Here is a 22,032-nt window from a genome sequence, read left to right as displayed (position 1 = left end):
TGCAGTCTGTTGAATGGTCAGCAAAGATTGAAAGAACACAGGAAGTAAATCTCAGAGTTTTACAACCCAAAACCTTGCATTACAACAACAGGACAATGGGATATGAAAAAAGTGAATATCAGAGAGACTTAAGAGTGAAAACCCAGGGAAGATGTAGACATTGCAACGAGGATGAACACATCTTTATCTGTGTCGGCCACCGTAGCTTCTCTAATGGGAGGGTGAGCAGGGACTGAGCCGTTGGTTGCAATTCGGAACCTCACTGCTAGATGCCGCTAGAATTTACACACTGCACCTTTAAGTCAAAAGCCTAACTGAAATTATGCCTTTTACGTTTTTTTTTTTTTTTACTGCTTACATACATTTTCAAAACTTTGCCTCTTTTTTCAAAACTTTCCACACAAATCAAATAATTGAACACAAAATGCAAAATGCCTCACATCTCTTGCAAAATGAAGTACTGCATTCAAAACATCACAATCACATCTCAAAAGCTAACATTTGTAAACACATTTTCCATAATATTAATTCCTGTTAGATTTGTGTGCGTTAGAGTATTGTGTTGTGTTTTGCAAAAGTGTTTTATGAAATTGAAAACTCAAAGGTCAAGTATTATGGTTTTGCTGACTGATTTGGTGTGTTTCTGGTGTTTGAGTCACAGGTTTCAGAAATTGTGTGAAAAGTAAATTTTGTACATTTTATTAAGTATTAATAGACCAGCAAAACTTGTGTGTTCTTATTAAATAAAACCACTTATTTGAATTTTACATATTAGGCTATTAGGGAAAGATGAACAAAATGTAATTATGTATAATACAAAAAAATGTATTATGCTAAATCACATTGGAAGTTGGTAGCACAGTTACTTCCAACCACTGGAACTCATAAAATCGTTCTAAGTGGATAAACTGTGGCCAATTGTCTGCTTTCTCTAGAGGCAACATGCCTTCTGCAGTTGAACAGAACAGTGGGAGACTTACGAATTGAGGGACTCCCTGTTATTGAGGGTCCTGTCAAACCTGGACACAAGCTAACTTTTTCATGCACTGGAGAAGGGATGAAATTAAACGGAGAGAGGGACATTACCTGTCTGTCAAATGGAGAATGGAGCAGCCCTTTTCCTAAATGTCAAGGTGAACACAAAGAATATAAAAGCTTCGGACTGGCTAAAGATAGATCTGTGGTATGCATGCAATATGCATGCCTCTTACACCAGACCACCAAATATACTGACTTTAAGTCAAATTATTATTGAAGAAAGAGAAAACAATAATAAAACTAATAATAATTTGTGACCCTGGACTATAAAACGAAGTCTTAATTCGCTGGGGTATATTTTTAGCGATAGTCATAAAAACATTGTATGGGTCAAAATTATAAATTTTTCTTTATATATATATATATATATATATATATATATATATATATATATATATATATATATATATATATATATATATATATATATATATACTTACTGAGGGTGCAAAAAAAAATAAAAAATACTGAGAAAGTAGAAGTCACTTTTTCAACATGATCTCTTGAGTGGAATTAAATACAGTACAGTAGCCTATAAAGCAAAAAAAAAAAAAAAAGAAACTAATCTTTAAACCATAAAAAAAAAAAAAAAATTGTGTTTGGGATCTGTCACCAAGAGAAGGAATCAGGAGCTCTTCCACACCGAGGATTTATTAACAATATTTGCAAGGATCACTATTGCTCATGCTCACATAAAGTAGATGCAAAACTTAAATCAGCACTCAGATCTCTTTTAAATTTGGCCAAGAAAAATCACCTAGAAATGACCTGAGGCCTGTTTCACAAAGGAGGTTAAGTGAAAACTCTGAGTATTTTAACCCTGAAATGAGGGAAACTCTAGGTTTCTGTTTCAGAATGGGAGGTTTGTCAAACCCGAGAAAGCAGGGTAAGTCAAGCCTGTTTCCGAAAGAGAGAGCTTATATTCAGAGTCAGTTCCCAAAGTAACTTACTCTATGAACCTAACCTGATCTGGAGCAGGTTTTCTTCGATAAACCCAGAGTTTCTTTTGGTCTCCTCCCACTTTTTAAACACTTCATTGATGCACACTGGAAAAATGCTCTACTTACTAAGTGTTTTTGTTTCTTAATATATATATTAAAAAAAATAATAATAATTTGATTTTCTATATAAGAAAACAACATATTTCCTGGGGGGGGGATCAAAATTAATTGCATTTTACTTACGTAAAATTATATGCCTGTGTGGTCATAAAAACAATCTTAATGCAAATGGAAAACAAGATTATTCTGTGTATCTATTACTAAAAGCAAATCTACTGTAGCTCGGCCCTCCATCGACACAAGGTTAAATACGACACATGTGAATAACAGCTTCAGTGTTGTAGGCAATAGGCAGTAATGTTTTGGACACGGAAAACTAGCTCGTAACGCGATTTACTGGGTTAAAGTCTCATTATTCTCACTTTTCCCTTCACATGTCACATTAGAATTTATTTTCAATAAAAATGAAAATCTCCAGAGGCCCCAGACAATACCATTTAATACTAAGATACTAGTTTTTTTGTTTTTGTTTTTGTTTTGTTTTTTACAAATGTCATTTTACTCTGTTTGTTAATGTTTTTACTCAACATTTGTGCAGTTTTTGGAGGATTAATGATATCTTTTACATTTCTATAAATAAATAAATAAATATTTATTTAAATAGGCTTTTTACAAAAAAAAAAAAAAAACCCGCATTTGATGTAAAATTCACTCTATAAAAGACCCAGATTTCTAACTTTCATTCAAGGGGATAACATGGATGTGTGTGTGTGTGTGTGTGTGTGTGTGTGTGTGTGTGCGTGCTAAATTGTTTTGTCTCATCCTGTCATCTCTCTCTCACTCTCTCACCCTCTTTGGTGGTTCTGCATTTTGCATGATTTTTTTTAAATAATTATAATTGAGCAGTTGTTTTATATCCTCACAAGTGTGTGTGTGTGTGTGTGTGTGTGTGTGTGTGTGTGTGTGTGTGTGTACACATTGTCGGTGTCAGTGTCACCACTTTATATTTGTGTTGGTTCTGCATTTTGGATTATTTTACTTGACGAATGATAAGAGAACCGTTTTTATAGTCTCAAAAATGTATTCCTCTATATATGTGTGTGTGTGTGTGTGTCTGTGTGTGTGTGTGTGTACACATGTTGTGAGCAATATCATTTAGCATTGTGGATGTTTTTTGCATTGATGGAAGTGTGCCACTTTATTTGTGCCATTTCTGTCGATTTGTTCTGCGTTGTTTCTGAGTTTGATGATGAATTTAGTCTTATTCTGATTGACCACGAGTGTCACAAATTTTGTCATGCTAACATAAAAACCGATATCATTCCAATTTATTATTATTATTTTGTAGATCTAGAAAGTGTGTGAGAAGGTTTCATACCATTTGGACAAAGGGAAAAATTTTTATAATTTGAGCAAAAGTCATTTGGGGTCAAAAAGACCCCGGAAACCATCTGAAGGCTAGCATCTAATTATTATTTACACTTAGCCTGTTGCAAAGAACTGCTACTTTTACATGGTAAATAGAATATATCATGAATTTCACTGTACATTTTTTTTCTGTAAATAGCATCTTGAGCTACTTGCACTTAGCCTACGGTAAATAGGATCTATCGCTAAGAAAGTATGTTAATTCCACTTAGTGTAAATAGCCACTGTTGATTGTTCTTACTCTATTGACAAATCATTTGTAAAATAAGAAAAATGCACTTAAAATATTATTATTAATATTATTTATTTATTTTTTTTCCATGATATACCACGAAATTATTAGCTATTAGTTCATTAATCTAACATTCTGCCAGTTTTCACCTGTGATATTATAACACTGAGAAGAATTAAATTTGTATTGAGTCTGAAGTATTGGAGCTGTTCCCATGGTGATTCATAATATCGGCGCTCCATTGATAATGGCTTTTTATATTTGTGGTGCACGTCCTTAACTCAGAGTCAGTCAATGTAGAGTTGATTAAACCAATTCATTTCAGCTGTTCTGTAACTGAAAACTCAGAGTTTCCCATCTCAGGGTAAGTCAACTCAGAGTTCAAGTTTAAACTCAGAGTTGGTTGAACCTCCTTAGTGAAACGGGCCCCAGAACAAACTAGCAACAACATAAATAAATACTACCAACACGGTGACAAGTTGGCAGTCATGAAATCAACTCAAATTTTCTTCAGAAACACTTATTTGATCTCTTATATAATGCATACACATGGATGTCTCAACAAATGCTCAAGGTGACTAAGTGATACACAACGTAGCTGAAGGATAAACATCCAATATGTTGCACAGTAAATAATATCATCTTTGTATATCATATTTATTTATAAAGCCTGTCTGAATATTTTCATTTACGTTAACTGACCATGAAACCCAAATGTGGGTCTAAATTTGAAGTAAAGTTAGCTCTCATTAAACTGCTCTGCTTTATTTTAGTAAAACTGTAGCAGTTTTCTTTCAATAATGATCGAATTGTATTTTTTTACATCTACAGAAATTGCCTGTGAGGGGGAACAACTCTTAAATGTTGAAATTCTATTTGGACATCCAAGTTTCGTTTCACCTTACAAACCAGGACATGTTTTACTTTTTCGATGCACTGATGAGAACCTGAAGCTTTTCGGACGTCGAGCAATTGAATGCCAGTCAGATGGAAAATGGGATTACCCGTATCCGACATGTAGAGGTATGAAGAAATTATATATTCGCTTTAAATATTTTTACAAAATGTTGAGATGTTTATTATGTAGAAGGTAAAAATATATTATATTATATTCTTGATACAAAAAAAGTAAAAAAAAAAAAGTCAAATCAAAAAGTAATGACAATGTTAACATCTATGCGTTATTCATTAAAACAGTGGTTCCCAACCTTTTTCCTTATATAATATGTATGTGTGTGTGTATATATATATATATATATATATATATATATATATATATATATATATATATATATATATTAATGCTATGCATAAGCACACACACTGTATATAGTTATTAAATGTAGTTTTTTATGACATTTAATGATTTTCAATTACATTTTATTACATGAATGCACAGGAAATGTTCCTTTCAACTTCAAATGTTTCCTTTAGCCTAATATTTTCATTTTTACTCAACTAGTAGAAACGCAGTTGTTTCTCTTTTTTCAGGATTTTGTGTATAAACATAGAATACTGAATGTTATGAACGTAATGTTAAATATGAACGGTAGAATGCAGTATGTACTTGCATGCATGCACAGATCCTTATTTTTTTTACAAGGCTAATCATAACGTCAGCATAAACATAACACTAATGTCCACCTTGGGCTTGCATGCCTTTCACTAGTGATGGAATGTCACGACTCCTTGGATAATGCGTCAACATCCGCAAAGCGGGACTTTAATTCCTCCTGTAGCGCAGTCATGTGACGGCAAAACTCGGCGCGCAAAGATGCACTCACGGTACCCCCAGAATGTTAAAGCAGTGGAAAGTGTTGTAAATGCCCCTGCGACATTTTTCCAGCCCTGTACTCCAGCTTGCGCATAAAAGCATTGATTGCTTCTTTGCACTCCAAGATGTTTGACTCAGAGCCATGCTGTCTCTTGTTGGTCTCATTATAAAGCGTGAATATGTCAGCAAGGTATGCGGTTTTGATCCAGAACCCATCAGTCAGCTGCTCCAACAGTGTGTTTTGATTTTGCAGAAACTCCAGGATTTTATCCTGCAGTTCTAGAAAGCGCACAAGCACTTTGCCATGCGAAAGCCAGCGCACTTCTGTGTGTAGCAGTAGAGTTTGGTGCGCTTCATCCTCACACAGTTGTACAAATAATCTCTGGTTGAAGTTTACGACTTTTACAACTGTTGCCAACGTGTCACCAAGGTCTCTGGACAGTTTTTTTACTGGCGAGAGCCTGGTGATGTATCATACAGTGGAAAATTACACAGTCTGGAGCCTTTTCCATCAAACGGCTGTTAAATCCCTTATTTCTACCCATCATCGCGGCAGCTCCATCGGTGCAGCAATCGACGATATTTGTGTAGGGCAGATTGTACGATGTGAGGTATGAATCAACAGCCATAAAAATATCCTGACCTGTAGTTGTTGTGGGTAAATTAGCAGATATAAGTATGTCCCATTTCAACTCATCTCTGTCCACAGTGCTGGCCCAAGCCTTTTGGGGGCCCTAAGCAGAATTTGATTCCGGGGCCCCCCCCTCCCACCATGCGGAGTCACCTGTGCTTCAAGATTATTGACACAAATGTCACACTATAATGTTACATTATAAATGAATAATACAGTGAGGTTATGTATTAATACAAAATAAATAAATAAAAATCAATACTTAACATAGCCTACTTCACTCTTAAACTTCTGAATACAAACTGTCACAAAACATGAAATAAATAATTTGCAAATGTCCAAATGCAAATGTGCATTAAATGTGCAATCTTTTAAATGAAACCAAAATAGACATTAATATAAATAAAAAATATAATGCTTCAAATAGTTAAAAACTTAAATAATGAAAGCAAACATAAGAACAGCTAGGATTCAACAATGACAATTGTACAACAATGACCTCAAAATTGTTCCGTCCTAGCTTTTCAGGAGGCAAAGTCACTGATGACATCAGGACAGCAGCATTGTATTGTTGTGCCCCCCTTCCTCAAATATGATGATGGAAAATAAACACCTACTATAGCGGTGAAAATAGAACTTTAATCAAATAAAAAAGTAAAAGAATAAATTGTATTATTTACTAATTACAATTGTACCATTCAACATTTACCTATGGCTATAACTTTATTATCACTAATTTATTAAATAGTCTTAAGAATTCATGAAAGAATTCAGAAATCATGCAATAGGAAATTACGCAGTTTTACTATGATAAAACCGTGGTTTATTTTTGTAAGGGTTGTGATATGCACGTTTTTTGTTGAAGAAATTATATAGGCTGTGTAATCTATAGCAAAAATGTAACAGCAGCAATTACATGGCATTTGGCTCCCTGTGCAGGCATTTGTAATAACATGTACATAAATTGTTTATTTTGTATGTGCCTACAATATGTATTTTAACAGTGTTATTATTAATCAATCATTATTGCCTCATATTTTTTTTATATCATGCAATAATTTATATGAAGTCAATTTAAAGGCTATTGATGGCTTAGGACTGTTTTTATAGCAACAACAACAACAACAACAACAACAAAAATATTACAGTATATTAATACTTTGTAAATTATTATTTGAAGTAACAAAACCATGGTTAATTTGCAGTTGCCATGGCTACAAGAACAATGATTTGTGGTGTTATTGATAAAACCATGGGTCATTTTCGTAAGGGAACCTGAAAAAAAATAAATAATAAATAAATAAACTTTAACAGGAATGTGCCTGAAAGTGATAAACGGGCCTCATTTTTACCTAAATTATTAATAATTTATTTTAATAGCCTATATATTAAAAATGTATAAGGTGACTGCAAGTCTTTCTCCTCAAATGCTACTGAGCTTCAAATTTGCCTTTGAGCCCATGTGAAAAAGTAGCATAATTTACATATACTTTACAGTTTATTTTAATAAATATTCAACATTATATTCAATTGTGCATTATAGCTGACACCTAGATGTACAATTACAGTTGTTTTTATGACTGTAAGTCATTCTCCTCAAATGCTACTGACGTTAGAAAAGTGTATACCAATATCGCATGTAACTTTAGAGACGGTCCCTAAATTTGAGACTCGTCCAACGTCCAACCTTCTTTTACTGTCTATGCGTCCAACGCAGGGACTGCCCGCGGCATAGGCGGTATAGGCAAATGCTAAGGACGCCACTCATCCATTGGGGCGCCAGAATGAGTGAACGAGTGAATTTTTATTTTATTTTTTTACATATTTTTTTTATATAATAGGCTACTATTTAAAAACCATTAATTCGAAATACTACCAAATAAAGCAAAAAAAGTCCGGCTCTTCAATCTTCCCCCGCCCATCGAGTGCTTGAAGTGTGTCAGAAACAGAGTGCGCGCACAATCAGTTGTTGGTAATTTGTTGTGATAGCGTGCCCGACGCCGCATCCAATGTAGACAGCACTGCTTTTGTTAACACACAGCTCGTAGAAACGGACCTGGCAGCTCGCGCCAGTTCTAGACACGGTGAAAGTTTCCTGATTGTGATGGAAGGCCGAATTTACAACATGACACATTATAAATGAGCATAGTCTGCGATTAGATACAGTGCCAAAAAGAAGAGAAGAGTATAAAGAGAGGTAAAGAGATGTAGTGAAAGAACAATTTATTGCATAGGAGTAAGATACTATAATTTCATGGCAGTTATTTTTACCTTAAACTTTAGGAGTTGTTCTGAGTTCTGAGTCCTGAGTCCCCAGACTGATTTTGTATTATCATGTCAGTTTTAAGACGCATTTTTTATTATCACTTTTTTATTAATGTTTTACTCTACAGTTGTCCAGTTTTGGGGGGATACAGTACAGGCCAATATATATATATATATATATATATATATATATATATATATATATATATATATATATATATATATATATATATATATATATATAAATGCTAAATCATGAACACAATGACAGGGTGAAATGGGCTGTGATGCATGGGGCGCCAGGTAAAATCTTGCCTAGGGCAGCAAATTGGTCAGGGCCGGCCCTGGTCCAACGACAAGCCAACGTTATGTCATTTTCTTCTTTCTCTTTTCGGCACCAGAGGGATAGATCCTTTTTGTGACATGGCTTATCATTTATTACAGTGACGCGCACTTGCGCGCCGGCGCGAATTGTCAATGCACGCGAGGTGTCTGTGCGCAATTGCGCATGACTCAAACGCTAGCAGACACAGCAGCAGTTTTTGGTAAATAAGTTTTTTTTTTTTTTTTTTTTGTCTTGAATTATTAATTTATTCGTTCATTATTCATTTATATCACTTGTTTAAGTTATTTAATTGTAACAAAAAAAAAAAATAATAATAATTATTATTATTATTGGGGAGCCAATAATCTAAGTTCTTGTTAAATAGACTCAAGAAGGAATAATAAGGTTAAAATCTATAAAGTTTACTAAATTACAAAACAGAGAGAACTATTTTTTTTAAAGAGGAATAGAGAGGGAGGCTTATATCCAGAGGTACCAATGCAATGCACTTGTACGTAATGATTAGGGATTTGGGATTATTTTCATAGTCAATTAATCTGTTGAATATATTCTCAATTAATCGGTTAGTTGTTTGGTCATTAATATGTCAGAAAAATGAGGATCAATGTTTCCCCAAAAGCCCAGGAATGGTCCTTAAAATTCTCGTTTTGTCCACAACTCAAAGATATATTCTGTTGACTGTCACAGAGGAGATAAGACACTAGAACATATTCACATTTAACAAGCTGGAATAAAATATTTTTTTTTACTTTTGTCTTTCATATATTTTATCAATGACACAGACTGCTTCATTGCAGAAGGACATCCTTTTGTGGTTCACGTGAGATGATGGACAGCTTTACAAACTAATGATATCGCACTGATGTCATAGCTGACGTGAATCAATAAGAGGAGAGTAATTGCTAGCTCTGATAGCTGTTTTAGTTCGTCAGATCGCATAAATCAGTGTAAAATGAATAGAAATGTTATTCTGTATGATGAAATATTTTACAAACATGTCATAAAATTATTATCTATTCAAATGTGCGCACCATTGGACTATAGCCCTGGCGGATCGTGGATATTGTATGTATACGAACATAAATAAACCGGAGATGAGATGAATGGCTGCTGTGTGAGTGATGATTCCTATTCAAAATAACGAACGTTATTATTATTATTATTATTATTATTATTATTATTATTATTATTATTATTATTAATTGCCGGATATCAATTTTTTAATCTTGATGCAGTCTGTTGCGTGTTGTTCATTTTGAACGAATCTTTAATATGACTCAGGACTATTGAGTTGTCTCAGAGAGTGATTTGTTCATTTTGTGTTGACTGCACATGCGCATTACACAACAAATGGGTTCTGAATCGACAGGTGAGGTCCTAGTCTTTTATTCTTCCTGTCAGTCCCATAGAAACGGGAAGAGAAAAGATTAGTTCATTTGCTGAATGAGACTCAAAGATCCGAGTCAGTAAAATGATCCGAACTTCCCACTAATACCGCAAGCAATTGGTCAACACTGACAAGTTGCAGCGCAATATGAAAGACTTCATCTTTAACAACAAACAACCTATGAAACTAATAATGAACAATATGAAACTAAAACCACATAATGCTTAATTTAAAAATGTCATAGGAACTGTAGGCTATTTAGAGGTGGATAAACTCAATTTAGAGGTGGATAAATGCACTTTGGAGGTGGGTAAAACGCTATTTCCGAATTTTGGGAGGTGCGTAAATGGCGTTTATGTGCATTTAGCCTCCACTACATCCCTGGTTGCACCCGAGGGCACCTCAGTCATAGTATTTCCAGCCCAAGATTCAAACCCACAACCCTAGGGTTAGGAGTCAAACTCTCTAACCACTAGGCCATGACTTCCCAGTCATATAAAACATTTTAAGTATAAAAGTATAAAACATTTACATTTACAATACACTGCATGGTTTTTAATCATATCATCAATTTGAATATTCTAATTTAAATTAACAATTCGCATTTTAGGTCTGTGTCACATTTACATTTACATTTAATCATTTAGCAGACGCTTTTAAGCGACTTAAAAATGAGAACAATAGAAGCAATCAGAACAACAAGAGAACAACAACAGTATACAAGTTTTTATTTATTTATTTTTTTAAAGTTTAAATAACGGCTTTTTAACATATATTCATTGTGAGTGCCTCAGAACTACTGTTTATTTTGGAACAGTATACAAGTGCCATGATAATTCTCAGTTAGTCTAGCACAGAACCCGTAGGAGAGCATCACAACAGTCCAGTCTGGAGAGAACAAGAGCGTGTACAAGAAGTTAGGTTGCTTGCTCTGACAGGAAGGGTCTAATCTTCCTAATGTTGTATAAGGCAAATCTGCAGGACCGGGTCGTTGTAGCAATATGGTCAACAAAATAAAGCTTAACAAAATAAAATATTAATAAATCAATTTCTGAGAATCCCAGGTTATGGTCACACAGATTTGTTTGTGCATTAAACTCATTAAACCCCAGGAGAAAAAGATATCGTTACCTCGACAAAACAATCTCATGGCTATGTCATATTATCCCATTCCCACAAGTTAATATGACGTGGCCATGACAAAACTAAGTGAACCGAACATGCCACCTCTCTTTCAGCGAACTTCATCTGCGTTTGCACTTTCATAACGCAATGCTGCTTTGACTGCGGGGTAGAAGTCACAGGCTTGCAGGCTCCGCAGAAGTGCAGATCAAGGGTGTGTGCAAATGGGGTGCTTGTGAGCACCCTTTCGGAATGAAGGATTTTAAAGGGTACAACTGATAGACACTTCACTCCCCCATAATCATTTGCACAGATTCTTTGCATGATGACAGTACTTCCGTATGAGAAAAGGGTGATGATGCATAAGGGCACTGCAAGAAAGAGTTGTTTGGAGTCCTACACCCTTCTACCTTCTAAGCTTTCACTCCAGAGATTAGACTTTACCCATTTAGATATTTATAAGAAACTGAAAAAAGCTCAAATGTCATGGCATGACAAAACTTCTACAGGCCCCAAAAATACCCTTAGACTCCAGAGGGTCAAAGGGATTATGGCAAAGGGATGAGCCCTTCAAAATGGAATGCAGCGGTTGTTTACATCAAGCCATTCACTCAGAATGTAAATTTATTGCATTTTCCAGAAGGACATCAATAACCATTGCACTCACATCTTGCACAACAGAGCCATTCATTTAAAGGAGACATATTACACCCCTTTTTGCAATATGTAATATAAGTCTCTGTTGTCCCCATAATGTGACTGTGAAGATTCAGCTCAAAATACCCCACGGATAATTTATTATATGATTTTGAATATGCCTATTTTGAGTGGAAGCAGAAACACACAGTTTTTTTGGGCCTGTCTCTTTAAATGCAAATGAGCTGCTACTTATCGTTTTAAACCGTATGAGTTTAAACTTCTGATATACGGTTTTCTGAGAGCACATATCCGAAACACACAGACAGAAAATGGCTGCCACAGCACACGAGTACTAAACTAGGTTCTCATTCACACACAAGATTGTTAGAAACACACATGAGTTACAAAAACAGTCGGTTATGTCTGTGAAGGTAAACTGCTGGGAAATAAATTGCATGATTATTTTAGATCTAAATAGTGTTGTGTGCTCATCTGTGCAGCCGAAGGCAGAAACGTTTTCGCCATGAAATTAGAACTGGTACATCGTTATCATTTGCGAAAACACAATAACAGCGCAGTGGTCTAAACCATAGACTGTATAAAAACATGGACGTAGTGTCCGTGACGTCACCCGTAAATTCCTGAAGAACGTTTTTGAAGCTCAAAGTGGGCAGAACGGGCTGTCCATCACTCCCAGATAATTGAAAATCTGCAAAAAGATGGGAGCTGGTTGCTTAAGCCACGCCCACCTAGCTCAAAGACAGTGTCTGCAGCGGCAAACTACCTGTCACTCAAGTGACCGGCCCTTAATAATTTTAAGGCTTAATATAATTTAAACGGATAAGTTATAAAAAAAAATTTTTTGCTGCTGTAAAGTAGGGCACTGTAACTTTTGCAGCCAGCCTCCAGCGGCCTGTCGACGAATTATAGTTTAAGTCACTTCCGCTTTGGCTTCATGGGAGAGAGCGGGAGGTTGCTGCTTGGTGTAAACTTACAGATTACGGAGTGGTAATATTATAATGAGATCCCTTTGCCTCGTCACCAAGGGAGTGAAATCAGACAACCTCATTTTCTCAGAAAAAGACTTCCCAAAACAAAGTTACTGGTTTAATCTTTTTCACATGTCCTTGGTTGGTAAATGCACTAGAGACCTAATTATGGCACTTAAAACCTAGAAAAGTCAGATTTTCTTGATATTTTCATGATAACTTTTACACACATAACTTGAGACTATTTGGGGGTTTTCCCCATATAACTGCATCTCATGTTTTTAAATGAAAAAAAGTACTATTGGTGTTTGGTTTTTGGTCCTTTGTATTAAATTATACATACTTGATGATGTTTTCTAATTGTTTAAGCAACTTAATTAATTATATATGGTTTATAAACATTATTTTAAACATTATGCTCTTTTTTTCAAAGATAGTCATGTTTTATATATAAACTATCGACTATCATAGCATTTAAAAAAAAAACTAAATAAATAAATAAAACAAAAACTGTCATTTCATTCAAGGGGAAAACATGCTTTTGACTTCTCTATAATATATATATATTTTAATATATATATATTTTAATATATATATATTTTTATATATATATATATATATATATATATATATATATATATATATATATATATATATATATATATATATATATATATATTTCTTTTTTTTTTTCTTTTTTTCTTGTGGCCCTGGGAGAGAATTCAAAAGCTTTTATCCCCCCAACTAAAAAAAATAAGCTTTTGACAGGTGTTTATTTATTTATTAATTTTTTTGTAATGCTTTCACACATATGAGGTTTTATTACCAAAGTTCGGGAGGAGCACAATCAGATAATCATCCAATTTGGCACAGGTGCATTTCGTTTAGCTAACCATCTTAACTGGCACAACAAGTGTTTATATATCCAGCCTTCCTACCTCCTGTCCTGCGACAGTTTTTCGGCATCCCTCCTCCACCCCAACTCCTCACATCTAATCTGTTTTATTCCAAATTAGGGATAGTGGGAGTTCTTTGGGTTTGGGCTATGCTCCGGGCCTGGAACCCTTTCCCAGGTCAGCACGCCAAAATATGCTTACTATTCGCTTTCAGATTAGATGTAAGGGTGACCTCGTGAATTTCAAAACTTTGCCTTTTTTTTTTTTTTTACTTTGCACACAAATCCAATAATTGCACACAAAAAAATGCTAAATTCCTCACATCTAGCAAAATAATGCATTGGATCCAAAACATCACAAACACATCTCAAAAGCAAACATTTGCAAACACCTTTGCCATCATTTTAATTCCTGTTAGATTTGTGTGTGTTACATAGAGTATTGTGTGTTGTGTTTTGCAAAAAGTGTTTTATGAAATTGAAAACTCAAAGGCTGAGGAAATAATGTTAAGGAAAGTATGGTTTTTCTGATTTTTTGTGTTTCTGGTGTTTGAGTGACAGGTGTCAGAAATTGTGTGACAAGTAAAGATTTTGTGTGTAAGCAGCTGAAAATAATCTGTACATTCGATATTGATAATATTTAAGAACAAAATTCAAATTTAGTTTTTCAGCCATTTTGACACCCCTACTGTATGTGAATATGCATGTATGTGTGAGTGCTATGTCAAACTCCTCCGCTCCACTGCACTCTTAACACACACACACACATACACAAGTACATTGTTCACATCTGTGTGTACTTTGATGTGTGTGTGGATAATTATTTTAAGTTTGTGAGTAGAGTGACTACTCAAAAATGCCAGTTTATATAATTTTGAATGATTTGTTTGCTTTTGCAAGATATGTGTGAAGTTTTGCATGTTGTGTGTGTTTTGTGTGTAGAGTTTAGAGAAATTGAGCCATAAAATATATATATATATATATATATATATATATATATATATATATATATATAAAAACAAAACAAACTTATCTTGTTTCAGAGATTACATGTGAAGTTCCACGTGACCAGCATGTGTATAGACCATTTGATGACTTCAGAGGAGACATGAAATTGGGAGAAAGAAAATCTTACCGTTGTGAGTCTGGATATCGTCAAACAGCAGCAGAGGCAACATGTACACGAGACGGATGGACACCAGATCCACTGTGTGCTGGTATGTTTGCTACAAAATGTTACTTTTTTTTTTGTCTGATTGATTTGTCTACCGCAAAAGACAAAGCATTTACAGTAATAGTATCAACATTTTTCACGCTTCATGATCCAATCATTGACAACATTTGTCAAATTACATGATGTTGTGTTCTTAAACATAAGAGAGAAGGCCCATTGAACATGTTAACTCAGTTAGCAACTTTTATTTTCTGCCTTGCTCTTCATACAGTTCTTTCTGGTGACTCTCTTGACTCCTCCCAGCCCATCTCTCTTAAAAAGCCCCATCACAAACACGTAATAATCACAAAACACATTAATTCTTTTATCACTTCAACACAAAAATGTTATATATTACACAGGCCAATTTGCACGTTTACATACTGTTTAGTTAAACTCAAGTTCAAAGCCTAGCACAGAACAAAAATGTTAAATATAAAAAATGATTCTGAATATAAAAAATAAAAAGGCAGTTGAATGTGGCTAAACATCTTAACAAGTGTTAGTCTTTGACACTTTTATTACCAAATATACAAAAGGGTAAAAATCACAAATAATACTGCAATGTGTAATGTTAGAATGACTTGATTTGAGACATTAAGAAAGTGTTTTGGTAGTTTAAGAACAATATTTGAATATGAAATTAACTGCTGTGTCAAGTTAAAAGATGGTTAGGAAAACTGTGTGAAGAGTTTTGGAAAAGTGACTTTAGTATTTAGAAATGTGTCCTAGTGATTGTAAAAAACTGTAAATATAAAACTTATTCACTGTTGACCTACACCTGATCATGTATGAAAACACCTCATTTGTTCACTTAGACATCAAACATGGTGTTTTGAGAAGGAAATGATTTTTAACCCACTGCATTTCAAAGTATTTATGAATAAACGCTATGTGTTTGTGTGTGTACAGAACATATATGCATATATACACACACGAACATATTTACATACACTGATTAAGCATACAAGCAAATCATAAAATCAACTTAATTTCTAAAGCGCTTAATAAAATATAGATTGTTTCACGGCAGCATCGCAATAGTATCAAATACAAAGCTCTAACAAGTCAAAGGTGTCATTATACAGCTCAAGTCAGTTCAGTATAGACAGATTCCGTTCAGTTGCCTAACAGTGTTAAATTCATCAGTTATACATACTGTATATACAGTGTATATGTGCGAGTGTTTTACATTTTTCACATCTGTGTGTAATTTGACGTGTATGTGGCTAATTATTTTTGTGTGTAGTTACTACACAGAAAAAATACAGGTTTTAGAAGAGTTGTAATAATTTTGAAAGAAATATTTGCTTGTGCAAGATATGTGAGAGGTTTTTACGTTGTTATTTATTTATTTTTTTGTGGGTTTTGTGTAGAGTTTAGAGAAATGGAGCTATAGTTTCAAAAACTGTTTAAATAATTTTTTTGGTTTGTTTTAAACTGTTATCTTGTTTCAGAGATTACATGTGAAGTTCCACGTGACCAGCATGTGTATAGACCATCTGATTTCTTCAGAGGAGACATGAAATTGGATACAAAAAAATCATACCGTTGTGAGTCTGGATATAGTAAAACAGCAGAAAAGGCAACATGTACACGAGACGGATGGAAACCAGATCCACTGTGTGCTGGTATGTGTTGCTACTAAGTTACTTTGTTTTTTAATTGATAAATTTGAAAAACTGACTTTTCTCCCACAAAATACTTTTTCTTATGCCTCATCTTTCCTTCCACTTCCAATTTTGTCGTGAACAGAAGTAAGTTGTGAGCTAATGCCAATCTAATTTGAAGCAAAACAATTTAATGGTGCATTTTTTTTTTTTTTGCTTAGACACTAAAAAGTGGTACTTGATGCGCACTCAGTGAAGGCATTCACTCATATACTGAATCTTTAGACCAAGTCTGCAAAACTACAAGCGCATAACATGCTTTAAGCTCTGTTTGTCCTAGTTAAAAAAAACTTTTTGCAAAACTCTAAACAGTTTTCTACGTTACACAAATCATTTGAAACTAACAGCTCATTTGATTGTTATTTGGGAAACACTGCCATTTCAACACCTACTCATTTACTGATGTCCTACCCAGTGATCATGTGTGAAAACACTTATCATATTTTGTTCATTCAGACATCAAAACTGTTTATTTTAGAAATAAATTATTTTTACCATTTGCATTTATGTTTACATTTTATCTATACTGCACAAAGCGCTTTACAAATAAAGCTTACTTTCTGACTTGGTTATATGCATATTTAGAGTGTGTGTGTGTAGGGGCATCGGACTGGGGGTAGAACCAGTACTGATGACCAGGGCCCAAAAGGAAGAGAGGGCCCTTGAAAAGTCTGGAATATATATTTTCAAGAGGGGGGCATGCATAGTGCCCGGGATCTTGTGCAGCGCCCTTGTGTGTGTGTGTGTGTGTGTGTGTGTGTGTTTGTGTTTATAAATTATATAAATATAATTCTAATTTTAGAATGGTTAAAAGAAGTGTTTGCTTTTGTGAGTGTGTGATGTTTTCATGTTATGTGTGTGTTCAGTGGTTTTGTGTGTTGCATTTTGAGAAATATAGCCATAGTTTGAAAAACTAAAAAATATATAAAAACCTGTCAAAAAAGACAACTTCTTCTAAGGAAGATAAATAATTCTAGATGGAGAATACCACAATGACTGGTATTTCTTCACAACTCTAGATGTAACAGACCCTTCTTTTTTTCAATCACTCAGATTTGATCTTAAAAGGTGAAGTTATGTCTTCATTATTATTATCAAGAGGTAACACACAGGTCTGTTGCTATTCATAACAGCAAAAGAAATTGATTCAAATTATTAAAATAATTCAAAATAAAAAGCTCTTATAATAAGCACTTCTCTGACAACAAACGTCTTCAACTGAATAACCTCCTTACAAAAGTGAATAAGTGTGTAATAAAGTTTTTTCTTTTTTTTTTTTTTAAGTAGTCTGGGTTTAACATTTGTATACAACATACTGTAATTATGTCTTGTGCAGAAATAACCTGTGTGCTTCAGTCAACCACATCTGGAGTAAAACAAATCATCCCAGAGGGAAAGACTCATTTCAGAGCTGGAGAAAGTGTGGAGATTATCTGCTCTGAAAAAGGAGGGTCCAGTAGTTCAAAAGAAAACAGAAAAACATTTAGATGCCAAGAGAACGGGGAGTGGGATCATAAGCCTGGTTGTGGAGGTAAGATTATAGAGAAAAACGTTTGTATTTGGTGATAAACTCACTGCATGTTATTAAAAGCATGTGAATCTTGTTTCAGAGATTAGATGTGAAGTTCCACGTGACCAGAATGTCTATTTGCCATATGATTACTTTAGAGGAGATCTGAAACTGGGAACGAGAAGATCTTACTATTGTGAGTCTGGATATCGTCAGATGGCAGCAGAGGCCACATGTACACAAGACGGATGGACACCAAAACCACTGTGTGCTGCAGGCACGTGCACACATAGACATCAAAGGGGGCTTGAGCACCTTCCCTTTTTATTGCTGGAGAGAAAGTGCCCTTTTTTCTGGGGTGTTTTTTTTATTTTTTTTATAATATATATTCCTGTTTGCGCACAGCTTCCCTGTCAAACAAATATATTTATTGAAGAATATTATATCTAAATATTAGGTCAGGAGTTCTGAAGCGCTCATTGATGTAGACATCTTTTGAAAATTAGAGTTTGAGGAAGATAAAATTAATTAACTTTTTTAATTATTTTTTTTTAAAAGGAAGTCAGTTGTTGCGTTAATATATATACTTTTTTGTTTTAAAAAAAGAAAAAAAATACATAATTATGAAAAGTGCCCTTTATTTCACTTGAGCCCCTGTCCCTCAAAATGGTGTGCTGGTATGTTCTGTTATAAATTCTCTCTCTCTCTCTCTCTCTCTCTCTCTCTCTCTCTCTCTCTCTCTCTCATTACAGTATATATAGTGTTTTTAGAATATATCTTCCACACATTAAACACGTTTTCTTAAACCTGCTCTTAAAATGACCTCATTCTCATATTAGAGATTTACTAATGCCACATTTTCTTGCTGATAACAGTCCCAGGGAAATGTGGACCACCACCACCAGTGAACGATGGAGATACAGCAGATATTACAAAAAAAGAATACAATACAGGAGAGAGAGTTGAATACATTTGCTTTAATAAATACAAACTGGATACACGTCCCCCTTTCTCCAACTTCTTGACCTGTCAGCAAGGAGAATGGAGAGGAAAGGTTAAGTGTTTAAGTAAGTATGAACACGCTAAACCATACATATAATATTTATACATCATGATGTAATCTTGTAGTTTAAGTTGTGTGTTGTGATGATTAGTTAAACGTATTCTGTGACACTGATTGTGACATGTTTGGTTTATTTCAGAGCCCTGTACAGTGACAGTGGAGATAATGAATGAAAGAGGTATAGAGTTGGCCTATGCTGATCAACAAAAGATGTTTGCACCACATGATGGTCACCTTACCTATAAGTGTCAGTGGGGCAAAAGATCAGTAGGTGGTGGATTCAGAAAAAAGTGTAATGATGGAGAGATGACTTTGCCTGAGTGTGTGTGACAGTGGAAATAAAACATACATGAAGCATCTGCTGTACTATTAAGCAAAAACCAAATTAGCAGATCAAAATAAATATTTTTCCCCCAAATCAATATGTCAGTTTTGAATTTCTTGCACACAAAAAAAATGGAAAAAAATAAAAATAAAAATACTAAATATAAAATTATTTAGATGTGCATGTATGAAAATTATATTTACTCTTTTAAACCGTACATTTGTCCTATATACCAAGGTGGAAAAAAAGTCCTCTTAAATGTATCAAAATACTTGAAATTCAGATGTATATTAATACGCAGATTTACAGATAAAAATATGCTTAGTTGGGCTTTTAAAAAATATGCTAAAACACAAGTATATATTTTGTGACATTTGAGTGCACTTACAGAAATCATACTTATTTAACTCTTACTTAAAGTATATTTTATGTTTACTTTGTGTAAGAGCATCCTAAAACGATACAGCTTTTAGTGAATTTAAAGTATATGTATCTTATTTACAAACCACATATAGATACTGCAATATATTTTAAATATTTATGAAATGAACATGTGCTTCATCCTGCTTTTAAAAAAGATATCTTTTAAAAAGATAGATGTCTTTAAAAACACTTTAACATTTTAATATGTTATATAATGTACACTAATTCACTAACATGTGAATACATTATAGCTATAAAATATGCAAATGCAATGCAAAAAACAATAATTATATATACATATACATACATATATATATATATATATATATATATATATATATATATATATATATATATATATATATATATATATATATATATATATATGTATATATATATATATATATATATATATGTATATATATATATATATACATATATATATATATATATATATATATATATATATATGTTCCTCCCTTGTTTTCCCAGCACGATATCAGAGAAAATACGAGGTTTGAGAAGTAGAAGGCAACAGTTAAAACATTTCAAAGTTTAAGTTCATGCAAACAGATATTAATAGACAAGTTTCAGTCAAATATTTATGGTTTAGGCTTATAACAAACCCCAGTGTTAAAACAGAACATAAACAAATATATTTGGAACATTAGAAAACTGTATGTGCTCACTTCTGCGTATTCTTCGCGGGGATAAAGAACACGATTTTTTAAGCGATCTCCTGCAATATCTAAATTATCTAATCTATCTCCAATAACAATATAACACGATATAAGAAAAAATCAGAGATGGTTTAAATGGCCTTTGAAACTAAGGTATGGTGTAAATTTTAAGTAGATCATTAATTATTAAATACATTTATGGTCATATATATATATATATATATATATATATATATATATATATATATATGACCATAAATGTATTTAGTAATTAATGATCTACTTAAAATTATAATATTTATTTTTACTTAAAATTATATTAAAAAAAAAAAAATATATATATATATATATATATATATATATATATATATATATATATATATATATATATATATATATATATATATGACCATAAATGTATTTAATAATTAATGATCTATATGTATATATATATATATATCACAACACACATCCATAAGTAGAAACTTACAAAGAAAACAATTAGAATTGAAAAAGAATACAGAAAGCTAGTGTTGAGGGTCAAGGTTTTTTTTATTTATTTTTTTTATAAAAAAATAAAAATAGATCAAATATAATTGGAATAGAGAGTGCTAGAGTTTGACGGTCAAAAAAAGCTGGAAGAGATTTCTCTGTTTTTAGATGTTTCTTGAAGATGCATGTGCATTACTGCATGTAAATTATATTTAGCTTTGCAATATAACATTTATAAAAGTAATAATGTAATTAAAAAGGCAATGCTTGACATACTGTAATAATGTTTGTCATTGTATTTTATCTGACAATCACCTCATAAGTTAAATATATTACACACTTTCATTGTAGTGAATTTATAGAATAGAACATCTTTATTGCACAGATGTTCTTTGAAATGTAAGATCTATAGCAATACACACTTACAAACAGTAGTGCACATGTAAACAAATATGCACAGAACTATGAAGTTCCATATTTACATTATATTTACAGTTACATTGCAATCTGTACAAATAAAATAAATGAATTTATTCCTTGTGTTTTGTCTAATCCTTAGCATCAGCGAATCTACTGCTTCGTGCCGTTCTTCAGTTATCAATTACTGATGTAGTATCAGGGTTGAAGTTAAAATACGCGTAGCAGGCCTACTGTAAATCCATGCCTTTATCAGATGTCTCCAGAATTGACTAGAAGAGGGTGAGCAGACATTTTGTTGCGTATTTCTTTAGGTTGGAAAGATAGCAAGTTAAAAAATATATTAAACAACTATGTATTGATAGGAAAATTACTAATGACTTTAAGATAACTGCAAATTTATATATTCGTCCAAATTCTGCCAGCAGAATTTTTTAATTCTCACATAAAATAAATGAATAGCCTAAAGAAGACTGAAAGTCATCATTGTGA

At 33.2% G+C, this 22,032-nt stretch overlaps 1 protein-coding gene across 3 annotated transcripts in view; it reads left to right on the top strand.

Annotated features, from left to right (window-relative positions):
• LOC127988352 (complement factor H-related protein 4) overlaps positions 1 to 19,621 on the top strand; it is a 228,861-nt gene extending 209,240 nt beyond the window's left edge. Inside the window, exons 9-16 of one of the 3 annotated variants that reach the window (XM_052591085.1) lie at positions 936 to 1,133; positions 4,531 to 4,722; positions 14,791 to 14,964; positions 16,418 to 16,591; positions 17,967 to 18,161; positions 18,241 to 18,417; positions 19,016 to 19,207; positions 19,343 to 19,621. In XM_052591085.1, the coding sequence (XP_052447045.1) occupies positions 936 to 1,133; positions 4,531 to 4,722; positions 14,791 to 14,964; positions 16,418 to 16,591; positions 17,967 to 18,161; positions 18,241 to 18,417; positions 19,016 to 19,207; positions 19,343 to 19,533 (1,493 nt within the window). In that variant the 3' untranslated portion in view covers positions 19,534 to 19,621. The remainder of the gene's footprint in view (positions 1 to 935; positions 1,134 to 4,530; positions 4,723 to 14,790; positions 14,965 to 16,417; positions 16,592 to 17,966; positions 18,162 to 18,240; positions 18,418 to 19,015; positions 19,208 to 19,342) is intronic. The other 2 variants (XM_052591086.1, XM_052591087.1) reach the window with 2 other exon arrangements.
• The last annotated feature ends 2,411 nt before the right edge of the window (positions 19,622 to 22,032 follow it).

Source organism: Carassius gibelio, chromosome B22 (genome assembly GCF_023724105.1).
Source record: "Carassius gibelio isolate Cgi1373 ecotype wild population from Czech Republic chromosome B22, carGib1.2-hapl.c, whole genome shotgun sequence".
Lineage (NCBI taxonomy): Eukaryota > Metazoa > Chordata > Actinopteri > Cypriniformes > Cyprinidae > Carassius > Carassius gibelio.
This window is presented reverse-complemented; position numbering and strand designations above follow the sequence as displayed.